At 40.9% G+C, this 22,442-nt stretch overlaps 2 protein-coding genes across 5 annotated transcripts in view; one reads left to right on the top strand and one right to left on the bottom strand.

Annotated features, from left to right (window-relative positions):
* Positions 1-2,731: 2,731 nt before the first annotated feature.
* Positions 2,732-19,713, top strand: ACTR8 (ARP8 actin-related protein 8 homolog (yeast)). Of its 4 annotated transcripts, none has more exons than XM_012638556.1 (14): positions 2,737-2,949; positions 6,941-7,111; positions 8,360-8,470; positions 9,108-9,212; positions 9,496-9,669; positions 10,172-10,265; positions 10,490-10,622; positions 11,623-11,776; positions 12,743-12,838; positions 13,448-13,588; positions 14,491-14,755; positions 15,535-15,698; positions 16,524-16,713; positions 19,651-19,713. In XM_012638556.1, the coding sequence occupies exons 1-13, from the start codon at positions 2,827-2,829 to the stop codon at positions 16,665-16,667; spliced, it is 1,875 nt and encodes a 624-aa protein (XP_012494010.1). In that variant the 5' UTR covers positions 2,737-2,826; the 3' UTR covers positions 16,668-16,713; positions 19,651-19,713. The 4 variants fall into 4 exon arrangements, with proteins under 4 accessions (XP_012494018.1, XP_012494010.1, XP_012494014.1 ...); XM_012638569.1 differs by having other exon boundaries at positions 2,781-2,797; XM_012638564.1 differs by lacking the exon at positions 12,743-12,838 and having other exon boundaries at positions 2,732-2,949.
* IL17RB (interleukin 17 receptor B) overlaps positions 19,362-22,442 on the bottom strand; it is a 17,360-nt gene continuing 14,279 nt past the window's right edge. Inside the window, exon 11 of the mRNA XM_012640531.1 lies at positions 19,362-19,924. Within this exon, the coding sequence (XP_012495985.1) occupies positions 19,362-19,924 (563 nt within the window). The remainder of the gene's footprint in view (positions 19,925-22,442) is intronic.

The following is a 22,442-nucleotide window of genomic DNA, read 5'->3' as shown; positions in this document are numbered from 1 at the left end:
CTGAGGGATGTGACCGCTGCGCTCGATGGCGGTGGCTGGTGTTCTCTGTGCAGAGGACAGACAAAAGCCCGGGCGATCATTGCCTCTACCCACTTCCCGGGCTCCCAAGTGTCCGGCTGGGACACTCAGTTTCCCTCTGGGTGCAACCAAGGAGATGGGAAGGAGAGCCACTCCTCATCTTTATATAATTAAATCACAAACTCTGAATCTGAAGAAAAGAAATGAAAGGCTGTGCGTTCAGTACTATTCAATTTCTGAAATACTGTTCATTGTTACTTTGTTCTCATTTATAAATAAATCACATTGTATTTATTTCAGTATAATGCATATAATATCTGTGCTTGAATTTTTATCTTTAATATATTTATCTCATGAGTCTTTAATACATCATATCTGACCTACCAAATACAATTATCGGGGTATTTATAAAGCCATCACCAACAAAACTGAACTAAAAAATGAAGATTTGCCAGGTAGTCTTTAAAATTGTGGACTTCAATGCTATCTTGACGAATTTGAATTCTATGCCATTGTTTAAGATCCTGCCTATTGGCTTTAACTCTCATCTGAATACTGCTATCTTTCAAATTTTGTCACTAGAGTAGAAGTTCTATGAGATTAGGGATTTTGTCTTTTTTACCCCAATCCTTTGAATGATGACTTCATGTAATAGGCACTGAAATATTTATTGGAAAAATGAATAATACAGATAATTCTACCTCTATGTTTAATAGGCTTTGAAACCAAAGTATTCAGGTGAAAGCTTTTTTATATCCATTTATCAGTATTTATTCAATTCCATTTGTTAGGAAGTGGGATGTAGTGGCATAAGACACTGGTGTCCAAAGATAAGGAAACAAGCAATTTTAACACAAATTTTAGGATAACAGTTTGTTGGCCACTCAATTCTGTCAGACATTTTTTACACATTTTACATTCTGACAAAGGAAGGTAGATAGATATTTGCATTATACAGATACCAGGGCTCAGTAAAGTTGAACAGTTTCCCCGATTATATGGACAGTGAATGGCACAGTCATTCTGTTAAACCTTCACCTAACTAGCTGGAGTGACCATAGCAGATTCTCAGTAGGTGGTGGCTTAGTGTTATTGATGGCTTCTCTGAGCATGTGACCCATGACCCTCTTCTGTCTCCCGGGATTGCTGCTACAGGACTCATTCCTTAGGGCTTATCCTGCAGTCCTGGTTACATTTGACATTTAGCTGTCCCACTCTACACTTCAGGTAGACTACTGTAGTGCAGAACATAGCCTCTTGAGTAGCTTGTGTTCAGATCTTGTCTTTGCTACTCAATAGCTTATGATCTTGAGTGAGTCAGGTCATTTTATTCCAGTTTACTCACCTGTAAAATGGGAATTAAATTCCTACCTCAAAGGATTCTTTACTGAGCAGTACTTAATCAAGAAAAATGTGATTATCAGGCACCTACCATGTGCTAAACAACACAGTTGCATGACAAAAATCTCCCTGCCTGTGAAGCTTACATTCTAGTGTGGGAGACTGTAAGTGAGCAGGCAAAATAATTACAGACTACTGCTTTGTTCATGCTTTAAAGGAAATAGAGTGATGAGAGGATAACTGGGGGAGGCCTGAGGTAACATGAGTTGAAATATATAGGATGAGAATGAGTCAGCTGAGGGAAGGCAAAAGGGACAGCAAAGTACAACAGCCAGATGATGGGAAGGCTTGGCATGTCTGAGAAAAAGCAAGTGTATCTGGAAATGCCAAGGATGGGGGAGAGTGGTATGAGGTGAAATTAGAAATGTAGCGGGAACTAGAGTAAATACAGCTTCATAGACAGTGATTAGATTCTGTTCCTCGAGCTTAAAGGGAAACCATGAGAATTTAGAACATGGGTGTGACATCTAATTTTTGAAATAACTCATTGGCAATATTTTGCTAAGCAGAGTGTTGGGTACATAGTATTGATTGTCTTAACTACTTCATAATATTTTAAAACAAAACTTGGGCGACTGTATGAACACCAGATCATAGGGGGACAAGACAAGGAAATCGGGTTAAGAGGCTCCAGGTGAGTTGATAATGGCGTGGACTAGATAGTGGCAGTAGGAATGGAGAAGTGGATGAATTCAAGATAGATTTTTAAAGACTGCAGGATTTGCTGATGGGTTGGATGTAGAAGGTATGGACGACTGAGGAATCAAAATGGCATTTGCTGAGATAGTGAATTGCGTGTGTGTGTGTGTTCGGGGAGGGGGGAATCAAGAGTTCCATTTTAGACATAAATAAGTTTGCAATTTCTTGAGATCCAAATGGAGATACCAAACAGGCAGCTGGTTATTAGTTTGGATCTCAGGGAGCGGTCCAAACTGGAAATATATATTTGGGAGTCACCTTAGCAGTTAAAGCCGGGAAACGGATAAAGCCTTCCAAGCAGTGCATGGAGAGACCTAGCCCTGGAGAACTCCAACATCAGAGGCTGGACTGAGCATGAGGAAATATGAGAAGAACTAAGAGTATGTATGATGTCTGGGAAGTCAGGAAAAGAGACACCCGTGAGAACGAAATGAGACGTTGGTTACCGGCTGGCCCACGGCAGTCGCTCGAAAATCTCCGTGTATTAGTTGCTAGCCTGGACTAACCTCACCAACGACTACCCAATCCACAACCCACACGCTCCCGCGCTCGGACACCTCTGTCCTTCCGCTTTCCCGGAATCCTCGGGGGCGACTCCGCGGTGGCCATCTTGACTGTGGGCAGCAGGCCGTGCGCTTGCGTGGTGGCTGCGTCTGGCGGTCGCAGCAGAGCCACAGAGGTGAGAGGCTGGTGGGAGTCGGCGCCAAGATGACCCAGGCGGAGAAGGGTGACGCGGAGAATGGGAAAGAGAAGGGCGGGGAGAAAGAGAAGGAGCAGCGCGGAGTGAAGCGGCCCATCGTGCCCGCGCTGGTGCCGGAGTCGCTGCAGGAGGTGGGGCGCCGGGCGCGGGTCTGGGTTGGGACCCCGCACCTTAGCCTCGGTCCTCGCTTCCGGGCCTGGGCGGGGGCCGAGCGGGGACCTAGGCCTGGCGGCCGTTGGGCTGGGTCGGGCTTGCAGCCCCCAACCCCTGGTGTGTGGTGCAGACGGGAGTCTTTCCTCCCCGGGTCGTTGTGCGCCCGAACGCCGGGGGCGAGGGAGCGCGGTAGGGCCCGGCGAGCTCTCTGCAGGGCCCCAGCGTTCCGCCCGCCCGGAGGCTGGCTCTGTGTGCTCGGCCCGCCTCTGAGCCTCAGCTTCCCGGCCTTAAAGCGACGACAGTGATATCACCTACCTCCCAAGTGCTGTGAGGTTTAAATGGTCCCAGGTAGAGTTTAGCACCAGGCTGGCTCTAAGGGAGCGTCAGCCTGTATTTGTTAAGGGATAGAGTTCGAAGTTCAGGCTTTTTCCATTGTTAAGGAAATATCAGGTAATGGAAGTCATTTCAAGCTTAAAAGCAAGGAAAAGATAGACATTCATCTAAATAGACTTTAAGAGCTTATGTATCAAAAATAGAACAAGATTAAGTCAAACTAGAAACAATAATTTGCAGTAGGATGGCAGGTAAAAGGCCTTTATTTATACTTATACGCATGGCCCGCCCACACCGTGCCTTACTGATCTGTAGATCAGACAGGAACATTCCCATAGGAAAACGGACAGAAGCAATGTACAGTTCACAGAAGAAGTAACGAGGCGTTGAATGCTCAGAATTTCATGTGGGACATCTCTGAGCCAGCTTCCTCACCCACTGATGGGTTAAGGATAATACCTCCCTGGTAGGGCAGCTGTAAAGTACATAGCACAGTGCCTGGCGGGTGGTGAGCTCTCAGAATGGTTATTACTGTTGCACAGGCCAGGTTTCTCCACTCAACTGATTAAGGGGGCAGGCAGACTGGATGGTCTGTGAAGACCTTGCCAGTTCCTACCTTCTGGGCTTCTTCCAGGGTTGGGCATTGGGAAGGGAGAGCTCACAGTTGGGGGTGGGACAACAGACCTCAGCGTGGTGTGGAATGGGCTAGTGCACCCACACCATGGTGTGGAATGCGCTAGTGGTATTGGGCACACACGGCGAGTACCTTCTCCAGCACTGACAGGGACAGTTTCTTCAAAGGAAGTGGCATCTATACCAAGACCTGAGGAAGATTAGGAGCTAGCTAGGGAGGGGGAAATCTCATGGAGGGAGAACAGTGTGGAAGAGATTTGGGCCAAAAGGATGTGGTGTTGGAGGCACAGCTGGTAGATCAGGATGTCTGGAGTTGAGGGGTAGGACTGGACATCTTAGCAGGAGTTAAATCACAAAGGTCATGTAAGCTGAAGAGTCTGGCTGCTTCTGAAGGCACTGTAGAACTTTGGAAGGCTTTACTGCATTAAGAGGTAGTGTTCCCTCAGTCCTTCTGGTGGCAGGCTCTGAGCTACGTGATTAACTCCTTTAATCCTCACAATAACCATAAGGTAGGAAATTCATCCAGAGCAAGGAAGTGGCAGTCTGAATTTGCAGCCAGATCTGTGAATCCGGAGCCTGGACCTTTAACCACTACAGCAACATTTCCTTCAGTCACATTTCAGTCGGTTGTACAACACCCTTTGGTTTTTCCAGATCCTATGTGGCAGCTGTACTGTTTGCTTAATAACTGTTTTGCTCAGTCTTACCGTAAGCAGTAATATCCAGAAATGATGTATGGGATATACTGGCTAGGTTTTTGTTTTCCTAATACATAAAATAAATAACATAATTATTAAAAAATATTTGTCTATACTTTGGGAAATCCCATTTACTATCCTGGAGTTTCCTAATCAGTATGCCATAGCCTGTGTGCCATTAGTGAGGTACAGGGATCCCCGACGGCAAGTAGCTTCATCTGTTTACTCCAGTCCTTTGGACAGATCTCTGCCACAGCACACAAAAGCTTGGGAAGTACTGCTCAACACCTTGCCATGTTGGAGTGAGGCCATTATCATGTGATGAATACCTCCCAAGCTCCTGCATGCCATGTGCTGGCATAGAGTAGTGAACAAGACAGAAGTGGTTCTTTCTCACTGGAAGTTTATTGTCTGTTGGGAGGGCAGACAAATAATTACAAGAGTGACAAAAGTTGTGAAAAGAAGGAATGCTGTAGGATTGTATTGCAGGGGGACCGGCAAACCTAGTCTGATGACACTTAACTTCAGACCTGAAAGGAGTAGTAAGATTTAGCAGGGAAAAGGAACACTGCGGGCAAAGGGAAGTGCATATGGGAAGGCTCTCAAGTCAGCGAGTTAGAAATCAACAGAAATCTGGATTGAGAGAATTAAAGAGACTGAAAAGGAAGCGATTCTAGAGTGAGGCTAGAGAAGTAGGCAGGGTCTTGATCTTGGAGTTTCTAGACTTCATCTTATTGGCAAGCACGGAAATGTTTCAAGTGGAGACATGCTTAGAAGTCACATGTAGTTCGAGGGCAGGTAGAGTAGGTGCTAAGGAGTCAGGCTGGAGTTGTGGTTCTCAACAGAGGGATTCCTGTTGTCAGAGGCATTGTGAGAGCCCTTCTTCTCCCTACTGAAACTCTGGGCCCCTCAATAAGTTTATGTGGTAAAGGTTGTCCCAAGTAATTGAGATTCTGCCCCCTTGAAAATCATGGAGCTAAAGCAATTATCGTGTGAAAGTAAAGCCCACAGTCATCACTCTGCTGTTCTGGATTCGTACTGCTTTGTCAGTTCTTGTTCCCCATCTCCCAAAAATGGATTGTGAAATGTCACAGAGTTTTCTGACTTACAAGGATAGAATTGTGAACTCTTGCTTTTTAACCCCAAGCTTTTGCAAGGTCAAGTAAGTAGCCCAGAACCAATAAAAGTGTTTTCAATGACTGAAATACAGTTTATGAACATATTCTGAAGTGGTTAATGTGTAAAGCCTTAGTTTCCAATATTACAAAGTAATAATTCTATCCTTACGTGAGTTTCTTCCTGGCCCTTTTGAGCAATGGTTATCAAACCCAAGTGATCATATTCGTCACCTCAGGAGCTTTTCTTTTTTTCTAATTTCAGACTGTTACAGGGGTACAAACGCTTTGGTCACATAAATTGCCCTTGCACTGCCCAAGTCAAAGCTACAGGTGCACACTGCACCCGTTAGGTGTAATTAAATTGCTAGTTCCTAGGCTCTTCCTGGAGATTCTGTATTGGAAAATTTTTTTTGTTTGTTTCCACAGATGTCTTTAGGTGACTCGTATTTATGGAACCCAAGACATGGTATTCTCCACATTCTTTTAGTCCATGTTTAACTGTTTTCCTTAGTAGATGGAAAGTTCTCTGATAGTAGGGACTTTGTCCTGGTCTCCACTGTACCCACAGTGCCTGGCACATAAATGCTCAGTACTTATATATGTTAATTTGCATTGGATAATTTTGTTTTTTATTCATTTAAGCAAATATTTGTTTTGTTTTTTGAGACAGCCTCACTCTGTTGCCCTGAGTAGAGTGCTGTGATGTCAGCCTAGCTCACAACAACCACAAACTCTTGGGCTCAAGCAATTCTTCTGCCTCAGCCTCCCAAGTAACTGGGACTACAGGCAGGTGCCATGACGCCCGGCTAATTTTTCTATTTTTAGTAGAGACGAGGTCTCACTCTTGCTCAGACTGGTCTGGAACTCCTGAGCGCAAGCGATCCTCCCATCCCGGTCTGCCAGAGTGCCAGGATTACAGGCATGAGCCACTGCGCCCAGCCAAAAAAATATTTGTTAAGCTATGTGCCATGAGTCAGACTGAGGGAACAAGAGATACAAAATGAGTTTGTGTTCAGGTAGAGCAGTAATTGGATACCGCTCAAAAAACTCCCTTTACTGAATACCTTTGAGCTTGATAGTTATTATAGGAAACTAACGTCTTAGTTTAACTTGTTACCTATATGTTATTTAGTTTGTTATTTGCATATTTTTTACTAAGGTCACATGCCTATGTTTTATATTTACAGCAAATCCAGAGCAACTTCATTGTTGTCATACATCCAGGTTCAACAACTTTAAGGATTGGTCGAGCCACGGACACACTTCCTGTCAGCATTCCTCATGTCATTGCACGAAGACACAAACAACAAGGGCAGGCCCTGTACAAGGACAATTGGCTCCTAAGGGAGGGACTAAATGTAAGTTAGAAATGGAGGAGCTAGAGAGAAAGCCCAAGGTTATTTCCCCTTTAGGCTTAGACACTCAAGTGTACCTGGGAGTCTTGAATAAATACCTTCATAACTTTATGGTGTTGTGAAATAGTATCATTCAGGGTTACAAATACCATTTTTCATCAGAGCTAGTGATCTTAGATTGTAAAGAATTATTTATGACAAAAGTAAATCCATCAGGGTGAATTGGGTATTGATGAAGATGATCTTTAATGGAAGACATAGAATTGTCACTCACAATAAAATGATATATTCAGGCCTTTGTTAACTGGCAGCCATATCTTCTTCTCTTCCAGATACTTACAGTTTCAGTCAAACTCATGTTTTAAATCTATTAGTAAATGGAATTGCTACAATAAGCACTTACTACAATGTTAGATCAAACCATAATTTTAAGGCAAAAAAAATATATTTCCTTATAGTAAGCATTTACTTTATCCTATTTTGCAGATGGTAATTATCAGGAAAATTTTTAGTGATAGGTGTTAAATCTGTATATTGCGTCATAATCCACTTTTACCTTTCAACTTTTAACTCAAGGATAGTTTCAGGAACTTAGAGTTTCTGTAATTCTGATAGTAAACCTTAAGTTTCCATTTTTTAGCACAACTAGCAGACTATACTTAAGTCCAATTGTAAGCTTAAATATAACTTGCCCATATAAGAGTCTATAATTCATTGTATGTCTTTTGATCATATAATTCTACTTCAGGGAATAAATTTAAGGAAAATAAATCAAAAGAAAACAAATACCACTTCTATAAAGATATTTATGAATGTTTTCTTTATAATAGCACAATAACTCAAATACTAATCAAAGTAAAATAAATTGAACGTGACATTGTTACAAAATTGTAAACATGAGAATTATATAGATGTATGGAAGAGTTTCTGAAATATTTTATGAAGTATTTTATATACTTTGTAAATATAAAGTATGCTTTGATTTGTGAAAAATTTTATCAAATTTTTCAATCACTTGAGGTTATAGATTTTTGTAAATGGTTTATGGTGAGGATTCCTTTTTGACTTTTTTATTTATAATAAAAGATTACTTGAATTTCTTAAGATTAATACATATAACAAATATTAAGAAAATGCTACTTGTTGATGAGGGAGCATTTCCTAATGATGGGTTAAATTAGTGTTAATAGTTTGCCAGATTGCTTTCTCTTTTCACTAAATCCTTTATACTGCTCATCTTTTTCTCTCCAGAAACCTGAAAGTAATGAACAAAGACAAAATGGCCTTAAAATGGTGGATCAAGCAATATGGTCTAAAAAGATGTCAAATGGTACAAGACGGATTCCTGTGTCCCCTGAACAGGTTCAGTCAACTCTTCAGATTTATTCTTTTACTACTGCTATTATAATGCCATTCACATGTTCTCCTTATATCAAATATGCAATATTTGATATGCAGTATCAAATAGGATGAGATTTCCTTAAAAAGGAAGACAAACCCTTGCTAACTATTTACAGAATACCTGAATCAGTGTCACAAATGCTTAAGCAGGCCAAATAATTTATAAGGTGGTATTTCTTAAGGCAAGTTGATGAAAATTTACACTTTACCTGAGGATGTACAATTCTAGGATCTTGATGGGAAGCTATATTCTTACTGCATTCTTCAATTTAATGTGGTTAACCAGTATTATTAGTAATGGACATGAGTCTGGATTATATATAAATTTGTGTTCAACTTCAGGCAGAGTATAGTGTTAGTTTTGAACTGGCTGTGAATCATAGCCTAGATGTTAAAATTATGGGAAAAATCAAGATTGTGGAAAAGGACAAGAGAACACGTTTTCGACTAGTCAATATTTTGCAAGATATCTTGGATATGTGATAAAATTTGCCATTGTATCTGGTCTGGAAGAGAGAGGAGGAAAGGAGACTTTTGTACTGCCTCCCCCCTTTCCTTGTATAAATTCAGATAATTTTTTGATGATCTTTCTTTTCAGGCACGCTCCTACAATAAACAGATGCGACCTGCAATTTTAGATCACTGTTCAGGAAATAAGTGGACAAACACATCTCATCACCCTGAGTATTTGGTAGGAGAAGAGGTAGGAAACTTCTTTACAATAAATGGAAGAAGAGAAACCTGATCCTCCTAAAATTCACTAACTTTACCACTCAGTTCTGGTTGTTTCCTAGCATTCCATGACCCTACTTTGAGGACCAGATATCCACACTGACTTCTGAAATGTTAGATACTTCACTGTTGGCATTTGGAACAGTCAGCTAATGCTAGTGATAGTTTCTGGCCTAGATTTTTGGATATGAATCCAGAAAACCCTAAGAGAAGAGTTTTAACAATGCCCTCATCTTCCTCCCCTCCTTCTCTAGGCCTTGTATGTTAATCCACTGGACTGCTATAATATTCACTGGCCTATCAGGAGAGGACAGTTAAACATTCACTCAGGCCCTGGGGGCTCCCTTACAGCTGTTCTGGCAGATATTGAAGTAATATGGTCTCATGCAATACAAAAATACCTGGAAATCCCACTGAAAGATTTAAAGGTAAGCTAAAATTCTCAGTTATTTGGATTGCCTTTAAGATTCTTGGTCAATAAAAGTACACATTACTGAGTCATTTGTAATATAGTGTCCTTGAAGCATTCTTAGCCCTAAGGAGGATACCTTTTCTTCTTCACTTAACTCCCTTCTGATGCTTTCTCTTTTTCTTACTGTTTCATTGTGTCTCTCTACTGCTCTGAAATTGCTAAGCTTGCTTATGTTTATGCCTTCTTTCTGGACCTTACTCAAACATGTCAGTTGTTTTATTTTTCCTTTCACAAGTTTTAAATGATTCCAAGGGGGGAAAGTTAGCATTTTCTGTTTCTTCGTAAAACTCAAAGGATAGCATAAAGGTTTGAGCTGTTATTCTGGGTCTTTAACCACAGGTGCTACTCCTTTGGAGGGAATCCTTTCTAGTATGGTGACAAGTATGGTGAAATGTGACTTGACGAGACTTGAGTGTTAACTTGAGTGTTAACCCTTTTATCTTTTTTCTTCTTTTTAGTATTATAGATGTATTTTGCTAATTCCTGATATCTATAATAAACAGCATGTGAAAGAACTAGTGAATATGATACTAATGAAGATGGGTTTTTCAGGTATGTTTGATTTCCAGTGAAACCTATTTTAAATGAATTTGTTTCTCTTTTTCAATGACAAAGTTCATCTAATTCACTGATTTATTTAAATGCTTATCCTGAAAGGATCAGCATTGCTGAGACTCTTGCCCAGTGGTTCCAGGCTCCTGACTTTAGCTGATTATTTGTTTTAGGATCTTTATTACTCCACAACTGATTACTTTTCTCCCTTTTTTTTCCTTCAGGAATCGTGGTCCATCAGGAGTCTGTGTGTGCCACCTTTGGAAGTGGCTTAAGCAGCACTTGTATTGTAGATGTCGGGGACCAGAAAACAAGTGTCTGCTGTGTGGAGGATGGAGTGTCGCATAGGAACACTCGGTAAGGAACTTGGGAGCGGCACTCCCCCCTTCCTCTCCCCTCACAGTCTTTTCAACTGTAAATCATCACAAGTTAGAAATCGTAAGAAATTGTATGTTCAAAAGTCTGCATGGGAAACCAGCAAGATTATGGAAATGCAAATTCTAGCCAGGATAAAACAAACAATTTTACCCTTCCTATTGGAACTTTCTAATAGGGATTTACATCAGCAGCTCCTGAAAATCCTGGTATGTGTTGTGTGCTGGTATTAGAAAACATTAGCTTCCTGTCTTTAGCTGTGGTTTGGCATAGAGATACTAATCACACCCTCACAGCAAAGCTTTAGTTAAGTGAGTCATGTGGGAGAAAATAGATTTTCTTCAGGTCTGAATTCTCTAGCTAGCTAGAGTATCTGCCTTTCATGTCATAATGGTGCTTAGGGAGTGATGAGTAACTTTATGATGATACACAAGTTAATAACCATCAGGAGCAGATCTGCTGCTTGTCCTTCCTGGGGCAAGCCTGACACAAGTAAGCACACTCAGGTAGTGCAACTGTAGTTTCTCTGCAGCATTTTGTGCTCCTTGAGATGGCTTCTTCCTGCCTCTTGAGGATGCTTTAATTTTTCCTGTCCTCCACATTAGGTAGTTTGAGTCTCAAGGTATAGAAACAAATTTCAAAGAGGACCCAAACCATCTGTAACAGTTTTCTGCTACCTCCCACCCCAAGTTACAATGCATTCTAGAACCCAGTATGAGTTATTTTGGCTCATCCATTGTTTGCATGATCTAATGCCAGTTATTCTCAAAGTGTGGAGAAAATGCTAGACCCAGGATTCCTACCACTAAAATAACATAGCAGTGGTCTTTCCAAATTGTAGAAACCTTCAGTTAGTGGATAGTTTTCTCGAAGCTTTTCTTGAAACTTACTGTGTTTCACTGTGCCTACTGGAGTTCTCGAAACACCCTTCGCACCTTCTTAACCAACAGATTAACCATCTGCCTTTTTCTCTGAACTTTAGGCTCTGTCTGGCATATGGGGGATCTGATGTGTCAAGATGTTTTTACTGGCTAATGCAGCGAGCTGGGTTTCCTTACAGAGAATGCCAGTTAACAAATAAAATGGACTGCCTTCTTCTGCAGCACCTTAAAGAAACTTTTTGTCATTTAGATCAGGTAGGAGCAAAATCAATGTTGCTGATTATTTTTGTTTCCAGGAAAAATTTAAGATATTTAAAAGATACTTTAAAAAAGTTAACAATATTATGCTACCCTTTCAACCCAAGTTAGTAAATCCTTGAAGCTGAAGCTCTTAAGGACTGAGAGCTTTTTGGTAAGGTGAGAGTGGCGAAGACGTGTCTCAGGCTCTGGAAAACACAGTTTGTTTTTTTAGGAAAGAGTTAAGCAGATTTCTCTCTCTAGGAGTCTGTGATCATTCTGATAAAGTGGTATGAAGATAAACTTTTAGGTGTAATGAATATAGCTGGTAAATATGTAGATACAGCATGTAATTAAATGTTAATTCGAAGCACTTTCTTAGTATTATGAACGATCAGTACTTAATCATTATTATATATGGATTGCTACCTTTTTTACTTTTTGTTTTAGACTTTTTTTTTTTTTTTTACTTTTTTCAGGTAATATAATTCTAAATTTTAAAAATGTTCAGAAACTTAAAGACACTATAAATTTCCCAGTTATTGAGGGAATTTGCTTATTGATTTGGGTCCTTGCTTGTATTAATGCATATTGACAACAGAGCAAAAAATGCAGACCGTGGAAATTTCAGAAATGTTAAATAGGGAAGCAATAACTGAACTCTTGTTTTATTAAGTTACACTGAGAGTGTTAAAAAATTGGAGGGTGGGCTGGGCGTGGTGGCTCACACCCATAATCCCACACTTTGGGAGGCCATGGCAGGAGGATCACTTGAGGCCAGGACTTTGAAGCTGCAGGGGGCTATGATGGCACCACTGCACTCCAGCCTGGGCAACAGAGTGAGACAGTGTCTCTAGAAAAAAAAGTAATTGTAGGGTTGCCTTTTTATAGGTGATATTTAGATGATGGAGAGGCTTGAGCATAATTTAAAGAGTTTACATGCATTCTTACTGATTCACTGACAGCATCTTTTCCTGGAATCAGGACATCTCTGGGCTTCAGGACCATGAGTTTCAGATTCGGCATCCAGATTCTCCTGCCCTACTTTACCAGTTTCGATTAGGAGATGAAAAACTCCAGGTAACATATAGGTACATATTTCCATGGGTAGAAAGAAAGCCATCCAGGTTCAATCAAACTGAGTATAAATACTTGCTGGAAACATCGTGAGGTCAGAATGTAAACTGGTTGTAGATTATCCACCAAATAAACATTAAAGCCACTCACAGGGAACAGATTAGAATAGATATGAAGAACATCTTAGCTGCTATGTAAGGAGTTGTTATAAAGGCCCCATTCTTTATTTTTTCTTTATTTTTTTTTATGAGAAGGAACCATGCTAATCTTCTCTGTATCGTTCCAATTTTTTAGTATATGTGCTGCCGAAGCGAGCACAAGAGGCCCCATTCTTATTAGGAAATTATAAACTAGGTAATGAGGCACTTACTTTACATTTGCTTGTGAGATTTCTCTCATGTGATGTCATGTCACCCGTTTATTTGGATGACGAGCGAGTTCTGGCCTGTTGTGCACTGAAGAAATAACGCCACCCTGCAGCGGGAGTGCTGCCCTGTCTGACTTACAGACTCTGATCTGCCAGTTTTGTTTCTGGAAGAACAAAATATAGTGGGTCGGTCTTTTTCAGGAGGGAATATCTTTTGTTGATCACTCTTTTCCTTCCATGCACAGGCTCCAATGGCTTTGTTTTACCCAGCAACTTTTGGAATTGTGGGACAGAAGATGACGACACTGCAGCACAGATCCCAAGGCGATCCTGAGGACCCTCACGATGAACAGTACCTTCTGGCCACTCAGAGCAAGCAAGAACAGGTCCATAGCTATTCTGGTGGGAGAGGAGGACAGTTTTGTCCCTGAAGGAGGAGTTTTGCCAGAGTTAATGGATCATTGCAATCATTGCAGTCTCCCTGCACACTAACACTGATGCTGCTTTTAGAAATGTAGAAGAGTGGAGGTCTCAATTTAAAATCTGGATGACAGATTTCTCTGTTCAGACAGAGAATTTTCCAATCGCCAGTCCTTATGTTTAAAAGCTAACTTAATGAAGACACTTTCCTTTTGTTGTATGTTATTTACTTACACTATCTACTTCTCAATATCCAGTAGTATTTTCAGTAAATATCACCTGTTTTTTAATTATGTGAAAGGTGTGTGGCATAGGCAAAGAGCTGAATTCCTTTGTTGACAGCTGATCTGAGTAATAGGATGTCTGGTGCCCTGGTGCAAGGGCACAAACAAAGCTCTTATCTCCTAATGAAACAGCAGCAGCTTGTGATGAAGAATAGACTTTTCTAGTCTTTATTCCTGCCCCAGAGGCAAGCATGAAGTGGATATATAGGATCTGAAAATAAGGATTCTATAACAGCCACTGGCCCATGAAGCCCCCTGAATATTCCACTTAAAAACTCAATTTAAGGGGAAGAAAGTCATTTCAATTTTAAAATCCAACAAGTGATAATAAGGTTCTGAGAGACCTACTCTGCCTGCCAGACTGCTTTGGAATTGTCAGAGCGTCCTCGTCTTCTATATGCCACCTCTCATTGCCAAGTTGTCTGGAAATGGGTGCTAAGCAGTTGCTATATACTATGGTGGCTTTTGTTTTACAGTGGTATATACAAGTGGGGTAGGGAGGGGGAGGGTCTAGCTAGACAACATCAACAGTGTTCTGTTGTAGTCATACCATCTACTTAACTGTCCTTTTCATTGATTTAAAGTCTGCAAAAGCTACTGCTGACCGAAAGTCTGCATCCAAACCTATTGGGTTTGAAGGAGAGCTTCGTGGCCAGTCCTCTGATCTTCCAGAAAGACTCCATTCCCAGGAGGTGGATTTGGGGTCCTCCCAGGGAGACTGCCTGATGGCTGGCAACGATTCTGAGGAGGCCCTCACTGCACTGATGTCCAGGAAGACTGCCATCTCACTGTTTGAAGGGAAAGCCCTGGGCCTGGATAAAGCCATCCTTCACAGCATAGACTGCTGTTGTAAGCACATCTGGAGACACTGGGAGATAGCAATTAAATGAGCTAGCAATTAGATGAATTGGTTTAGCCTAGGGTATAGTTGTGCAGTGTAGCATGTTTGTTGAAAAACTACTAAACAGCTACTCTGCGCCTGCATTGGCAGGTGGTGGGAATACAGTAATGACTTAGAATTGGTTCCTGGCCTCATTGAGCATATAGCCTAGTGGAGGAGACCACAATAAGGCTAATTATTACACAAATGTGAAATTACAACTAAGGAAGATGCAACAAAGTTGAGCTAAAGGGTACTGACTGAGAGCTTCTGACTGAGGGAGTTAGTAAGGGATCTTCACTTCCTGGGGGAGACATGGAGGGAAGGAGGCAGGGAAGGCTTCCTTAAGGACAAGCTCCTTGAGAGAGACCTGTGCGTGAGGGGAGTTAGCGGTCACAGGTGGGGTGGTGTTCCAGACAGGAGGAAGCCTATGAAGGCCAGTGTGTCTTGGAAGCAGGGTGTGGGGATAAGGCTAGAGAAGTGGGTGAGGACCACCCCACAACTCCACACTGGATTTTGTGGGCCCCCTTAAAGGTTTTGGTCTTAATCCTGTGAGTAACAGGGTGTGGAGTGTGCAGCGTGCTCGCATTTGCGTTTTGCCAGGTTCCTCTGGCCGCAGTGTTGAGGGTGGCTGGAGGGAGGTCTTTGAGAAGGCTATTGCAGTCGACCAAGCAAGAGATGATGATGGCTTAGTCTAGAGTTGGGGGTGTGGAGAAAAGATGTGGAAGGAATATCACTGTCTTTTCAGCATCTGATGACACCAAAAAGAAGATGTATAGCTCCATCCTAGTGGTGGGAGGTGGTTTGATGTTTCATAAAGCTCAAGAGTTTCTGCAGCACAGAATTCTCAATAAAATGCCACCTTCGTTCAGGCGAATTATTGAAAATGTGGAAGTGATCACAAGGCCTAAGGTATGTTGTTTCATGGTGCAAGTTGGACTGTATGCAAATGAAACCAGCATTGATTATTTCTAATTGTAATGTTGTATGTGGACAGATCAAATTCAGGGGGCATGGGCTTATATCTGGGGAGTTCTTGAGGGCGTGGGGCAAGTGGAAGAGCTACTTTCAGCAGGTCATAGATGTGGTAGAAGGAGCTCTGGCCTAGGGGGCCTGGATTCCTGCTTCTCTTCCCCGCCGTGCCCCCCACACTAGCATGCCTGACTTCCACCTTTCTTAAAGGACCAGGTGGGGCAAGGGGAAGACTGACTGCTCTCTCTCGCCCTGCCAGCCAGAAGAGCTCCATTTTAGTCTTTCTTTTATATCAAGGATCCCTGGACCAGATGATTTTTAAAGATCTTATGGCTTGAACTATCTTGAAAAGAAAGATAAGCCCAGGAATTTAGAAATAGATTGTGTCTGTATTTCATTAAATCTCACAGTTCCTGGAAATGTTATTTCTTTTTAATCCTGAGGGAAGGATTTTGAGGATATATTTATTCTGCTCAAACTTTAAATTACTTCTTTATATATGTTCCTGCCTACAGGACCTTGACTATTTGTGGAATAGTAGTGAATAATAGCATCTTCAGTAATAAAAATTTAAAAGTTTTCTTGTCAGTTGAAACAGAAGGATGTCTGTAGCTATGAGTCCTGCTATCTTTAATGCAGTTTGAAAACTTGGCCTCCTAGGTATTGGCTCAGGAGGGGTTTTTCCAGTGTTCAAATTCAAGTACATGATTAAGTATAATATATGTCTTGTCTGCTTAGGCTGAAATACCTTTATCACCTTTCTAGGACATGGATCCCAGGCTGATTGCATGGAAAGGAGGGGCAGTGTTGGCTTGTTTGGATACAACACAGGAACTGTGGATTTATCAGCGAGAGTGGCAGCGCTTTGGTGTCCGCATGTTACGAGAGCGGGCTGCTTTTGTATGGTGAAATGGGGAGGAAAAGTCACTGCTGAAGACCAGAAACAAGCCTCTTGGTATAAAATACTCTTACAGAATATATATATTTTAATTTATCAATCTAGATGCTTAAGTTTCATGGAAAGTAAATGAATTTCAAATTCATGTTAAGGACATGACATTGGTATGAAATTATAAGCTGCTTTTGTAGTCAGGACATTTGGGAATAAATATGAACTTACTTTTCAGTTGTAAACTCTCCTGCCCCTTTCTCAGGGCCTAATGAACATCCCAGTAATGTAAGATGTTGGTGTTGAATGTTCTCACACGGCGGAGCCCTTCATTTAAGTTGTCTTCTGAGTGTCATCAGCAGGCAGACTCATGCAACCACGAGACGTAGCCTCTGACTTGTGAGAACTCTCTGGTCATGCCATTTTCCCCTTTGTATAGCAGTTAGAATCTAAAGTTGTCTGAGTTACATGCACCTATAATGTGACTCATGTGTCCTCTTGGAATCCCAAATAGGAAAAAGAAAAGTTTGGGGGCTTTTGTTTTTCTGTTGGATTACGAAAAAGAATGGGACCCACTCAAGTCTAGATTTCTAGAGGTAAAGATTTAAGGTTGGGCTGACTGGGTGAGCTGAGAAGAAAAAACCCAATTATTTGGCCAAAACAGAACAAAATCTGAAAATCTTGTTTTCTTCCTAAAGCCAAATAGAAATGATGTAGGTATCATTTAGAGTTGTTAGCTTGTGTTGTACAGATAAACAAGGTGACTGCTGTAATTACTGCTGATTTAATCATCAGGCCCCCAATTTTTCTTTGCCTGAAGAACCAGATGAAAGCTTTTGGAGTTCATTATGTTCAGTAAGATCAGCTGACCTTAACCTGTAAGCATCCTGCTAAAATGTAGTACAGGTAGTTATTACTGCGGGTGCCCAGGCCCTGGTGAGGAAGGGGAAGAGAAGGCATTATCCAGAGACAGGAGCCGGTCAGTGAGCACAGCCCAGGAGCTCAGAGACCTGGGAGGACCAGAGGATGCTGATTCCTGCCACTTGCCACCAGGCATCTGTTTCTACCATCCCGCTTACCAGGACTGGAGATGGGCGAGACTGGGGCAAAGACAAGAGCAGGGACAGAGAAGAGATGGAAGTAAGAATGGAATATAGGAAAAAGTCTTTGGATGTGGAGACATGCTGGTACTGGAGCATTTTGTGTGAATAGGAGTACCTTCTGTAACTGCTGAGTAGGTCAGAAACAAGTGAGAGTCCACCAGTTTAACAAAATAATATTAACTTGCTAATACTATTTGGGATATGTGGCTTCAATTTAAAAATTGTATGTTTTTATTTTTTAACTTTGTTAATGTAATAAATTTAGATTATTGATTTTTATTTATATTCCTGGGCTATTTCAACACAATTTAGTGTTGGCTACCTATTTTCAAAAGCATAGTAATGTATTTCTGTTTATAATAGTTTTTCACCTAACAGCATATTGCTCTTATAACTGGTAGATGTTGATTCAAAGGAAGTTGGTTTCTGGTCAAAGTTTTGACCTAAGCCACGTCCATCTTCTGTTATCAGCACTTACAAGTGCTGTGAAAGCTGATCATAACAAATAATAGAGTTTTACCACATTAAATAATGCCTTAGCCGTTATTAAGTATCTGCTTGTGAAACTGGACATGCTGAGTTTGCACTTCATGCTTGTTTGGGGTTTTATTTTAACAGTCATCCATCTGAAACTGATCCACATTCCAGAACAGATTCAGTAGTGTGCTGTGAAATAAGCATTCCCAGAAAGATACATATGCAAATACTAATATAATGTGCCCTCTGCATTAAGAAAAAGATCCTTTTAGAAAAATTAAAAATTGAGAAGACTTTTTTTAAAAAGCACATATCTCTATGTTCTGTAATTCTGTGGTGATTTGTTTTTTATTTAAGTAAACCATTATAATAACTCATTTATGAAAGACTTCAAGAGGGCTAAATTAAGAATTATTTATATTTTGAACATGAGAAATTACATAATAACCAAGAAACTCTGATAGTTAATAGGTAACTGTGGGCAAAAGTAGATAGCAGGTTTACAGGTAATATATTTTGGTGTTCATGTTAAAAGTCACTTGTACAAGAGAGAGGACGTGAATCTAGTTTGGAGAGGGAAGGTCTTGTGGAAATACCAGATAATACAAGTGGTTTACACATATACTAGATCATCTGGTCAGTAAAGATGGGTTCAGCTTGTTTATTCCCTACTTTTGTTACCTTAAAAATAAAGATTTTTTTTACATGTAATAGATTTTTCACTTAAGCTGCTGAGTGAATTAGTGAGGGCTTCTTAAATTTAGTATTCATTAATTAAACTTAGAATATTACAAAGCTAAACAGTACTGCAGTGCAATGCATGTACTAGCAAGACTGGATGTTTGGTTGGAAGATGCTTTATTGTTGCATTTTCAGAATGGTCATAGTTTTCAATTATAACTATTTTTGATTTGTAGGTATAAAAATGATTTAGCTTTGTAATTATAAATGTAGTTTAAATGCTTAATGCTACAGTAGTTGGCAATATTTGTATCAAGAACTTTATTGGCATAAAATGTTTTAACTAGTAGACTACTTGCAGGCTGTAGAGTGTACTTCAGGATTATCACAAATTCTTTTTTTGTGATGATCCTGAAGGAAGGCTTCAAGGTCTCTTTGCTTCTCATGGGTGAGCTACCAGGAAAAGCAGCCATTGTGGCAGGCCTGTGACCTTTTCCCCACTGACACATGCTGCTTGACACGGAGAAGTTCTGAGCAGAAAGTGGTGGCATCCTTCATGAGGTGGTACTGGGGGCAGACACTGAGAGCACTGTAATCGTCTGTGGTATCAGCCTCTCTAAAGTAGACCACCATGTATTTGTGCAGATGAGTGTGGCTTCTTAGATCACTGCAGAAAAGGTTAAAGGCGAGGGGGAACAGGTCTTGAGAGTTCTCATGGAGGCTGCCCTCACTCTTGCCACAGGTACTGTCACACGCGGTGTTGATGTCATTGGAAAGAAGGAAGATTACTTTATCTGCCGCTTGCTTCTGAGTGGTAAGCCACTGCACTGGACCCATCTCTGCTATCTTCTTTTTCTGCCACTTTTCAAGGATGACCTCACTTCTGCAATGGTTTTGAAGAAATTCAGTGAAGTAACAAACTGTGTGATGGAAACATATTTCAGATGGGTAAACCACAAGAACCTTAATGGTGGGCAGTAACATGGTAGCAGAAAAGGAAGTGGTCTTGATCCTTTCTGTAGAGGGAAGAAAAGCATTGGTTATTGGTGAACAACAAACAGCAAGCTTCTGCTCTCTGTAAACCATCACTGACAATTGTTCCCTTGCTAGAGAATGTCAGCTGAGCACCAGGCATCTTGTTACTACCTAACAGGAAAAACGTCCCTGATGTTCCTTTTGAACATATCACCTGAAACACACTGATCCTTAACACATTGACTGCCACAAAAAAAATTTTTTCCTTGGGGCCATGGTGTTTTACTACGAAAATAGAATAAAAACTTCTAAAACAAAATGATCCTTTCTAATTTAATGAAAAATTTGTTATTTTTTATTGTTTCCTGTGCGTGAGTTATATGCAACTTGAAAAATAGTTCACACCACTCCGAAGGTGAAGAGACCTGTGAGTTACATATGCTTCACAGGGCCCCGGGCTCAAAACTGGCATGATTTAAATACAACTCACATGGCAGTTAATGTGTTAAACCGTAAATATCAGTCTTCTTGTTCAAGCCTTATCTTTTCAAATAAATTCATAGAAACTGTTTAGGTTTAAGGTACTTTGTTTAAGGTGGGTAGTTATAAATTCAGTATTTTTAATGCTCTGTGTAAACATGGACACCTGACCTCTGCACTTCATATCACACTTGGAGTTAACTCAGTAGTTGTTTGTACCATCTTCTACCTGTAGGTGGTAGAGTTTCTTTATAGTTCCATAAAGTTAAGTGGTACCCCATTTCAGCCCCCGAAACTTAACTAGAATTCTGTCCTATACAGTGTTAAAAAATAGGTCAGACAACATTCCCTAAATATAAGTATTCTTTTGAGGTAAAAATGCCATATAGCTTTCTTAGCTTAGAAAGAACATGGAGTTAATCTTATTCTATCTGCATTGTCACAAGTGACTGAAAGTGCATTTATATTTCCTTTTCTACATCTAGAGAAAAGGAGCAGAAGTTTTTAATGGGTCTGCTTCTAGCTGTCTATCTATATACATACTGACTTCTGTATGCAAATACTTAATGTTTCAGAGTTGACAAAGACCTTAGAGAGTACAGGTGATGCTTGAGCAATGCAGGGGTCAGAAGTGCCAGCCCCCCATGCAGTTGAAAATCCACATGTAACTTCTGGCTCCCCCAAAACTTTACTACTACTAATAGCCTACTGTTGACTTACCAGTAACATACACAGTTGATTAACACATGCTTTATATATCATATATATTATATGCTGTGTTCTTATGATAAAGCTAGAGAAAAATGCTATTAAAATCATGAGGAGAAAATACATTTGCTATTAAGTGGAAATGGAGCATCATAAAGGTCTTCATCCTCCTGTTGAGTAGGCTGAGTAGGAGGAGGCAGACGAGGGGTTGGTCTTGCTGTCTCGGGTGGCAGAGGCAGAAGAGGCGGAGGAGGTGGAAGGGGAGGCAGGAGAGGCAGGCGCACTTGGGAACTTTATGGAAATGCATCATAATTTCTGACCTTTTTGCTTTTCCGTTTCTCTAGAAATGTTTCTATGTGGTATCGATCCTCCTACCGTTTGTTGTAGTCTCAGTGCCTGTATCATAGAAGGGTCCATGTTGTAAAAGAAGTCAAAAGCAGTCTTGAAGAGTTGGAACCCTTCTGCCAGACTGTCTAACGTCAGTTTGTTTTCTCACTGTTTCCTCTGCATCTTCTTTCTTACTGTCTGGCACTGGTTCAGAAGCACTCATCTCCGTCAGGTCCTCTTCTGTTACTTCCTCTGGTGTGGTGTCTGTTAGCTCTTAAATTTCTCCAACATCCATATCTCGAAATCCTTCATTTCCCTGCCCCCACCTTTTTTGCCATATCCACAAGCCCTTTCATGATTCCCTTGATTGACTCTGTCATAAATCCTATAAAGTCATGCATAACATCTGGACAGAGTTTTCTTCAGCAGAAATTTATTGTTTCTGGCCTGATGGCTTTGACAGCTTTTAGTGTAACAACAGTGGGATCTTTAAGGGTGTAATCCTTGTAGACCTTCATGATGTTCTCTCGAGCAGGGCTCTCTGCCATAGTGTTGACAATCCTTTCCATAGAGTACTGTGTGTAGTGAGCCTTAAAGGTCCTTATGACCCCCTGATCTAGAGGCTGAATTAGAAAAGCTGTGTTTGCAGGCAAGTAGACCACCTTAATGCTTTTGGTATTTAACTCATGGGGTTCTGGGTGGCCAGGGGCATTTTACAATATCTGAAGAACTTTAAAAGGCAGTCCTTTACTGGCCAGGTACTTCCTGACTTCAGGGACAAAGCACTGATGGAACCAACCTAGAAAAAGCGTTTTCATCATCCAGGCCTTGTTGTACAACCAGAAGACTGGCAGTTGCTGTTTATCTTTTCCCTTCAAGGCTTGGGGTTAGCAGCTTTATAGATAAAGGCAGTCCTGATCACAAACCCGACTGCAATTGTGCAAAACAGTAGAGTTAGTCTCTTCCTTCCTGCCTTAAATCCTGGTGCTCACTTCTCTTCCTTACTAATAAATGTCCTTTGTAGCATAATTTTTTTTTTTTTTT

This window comes from Propithecus coquereli, unplaced genomic scaffold (genome assembly GCF_000956105.1).
Source record: "Propithecus coquereli isolate 6110/MARCELLA unplaced genomic scaffold, Pcoq_1.0 Scaffold1, whole genome shotgun sequence".
NCBI classification, from domain to species: domain Eukaryota; kingdom Metazoa; phylum Chordata; class Mammalia; order Primates; family Indriidae; genus Propithecus; species Propithecus coquereli.
This window is presented reverse-complemented; position numbering and strand designations above follow the sequence as displayed.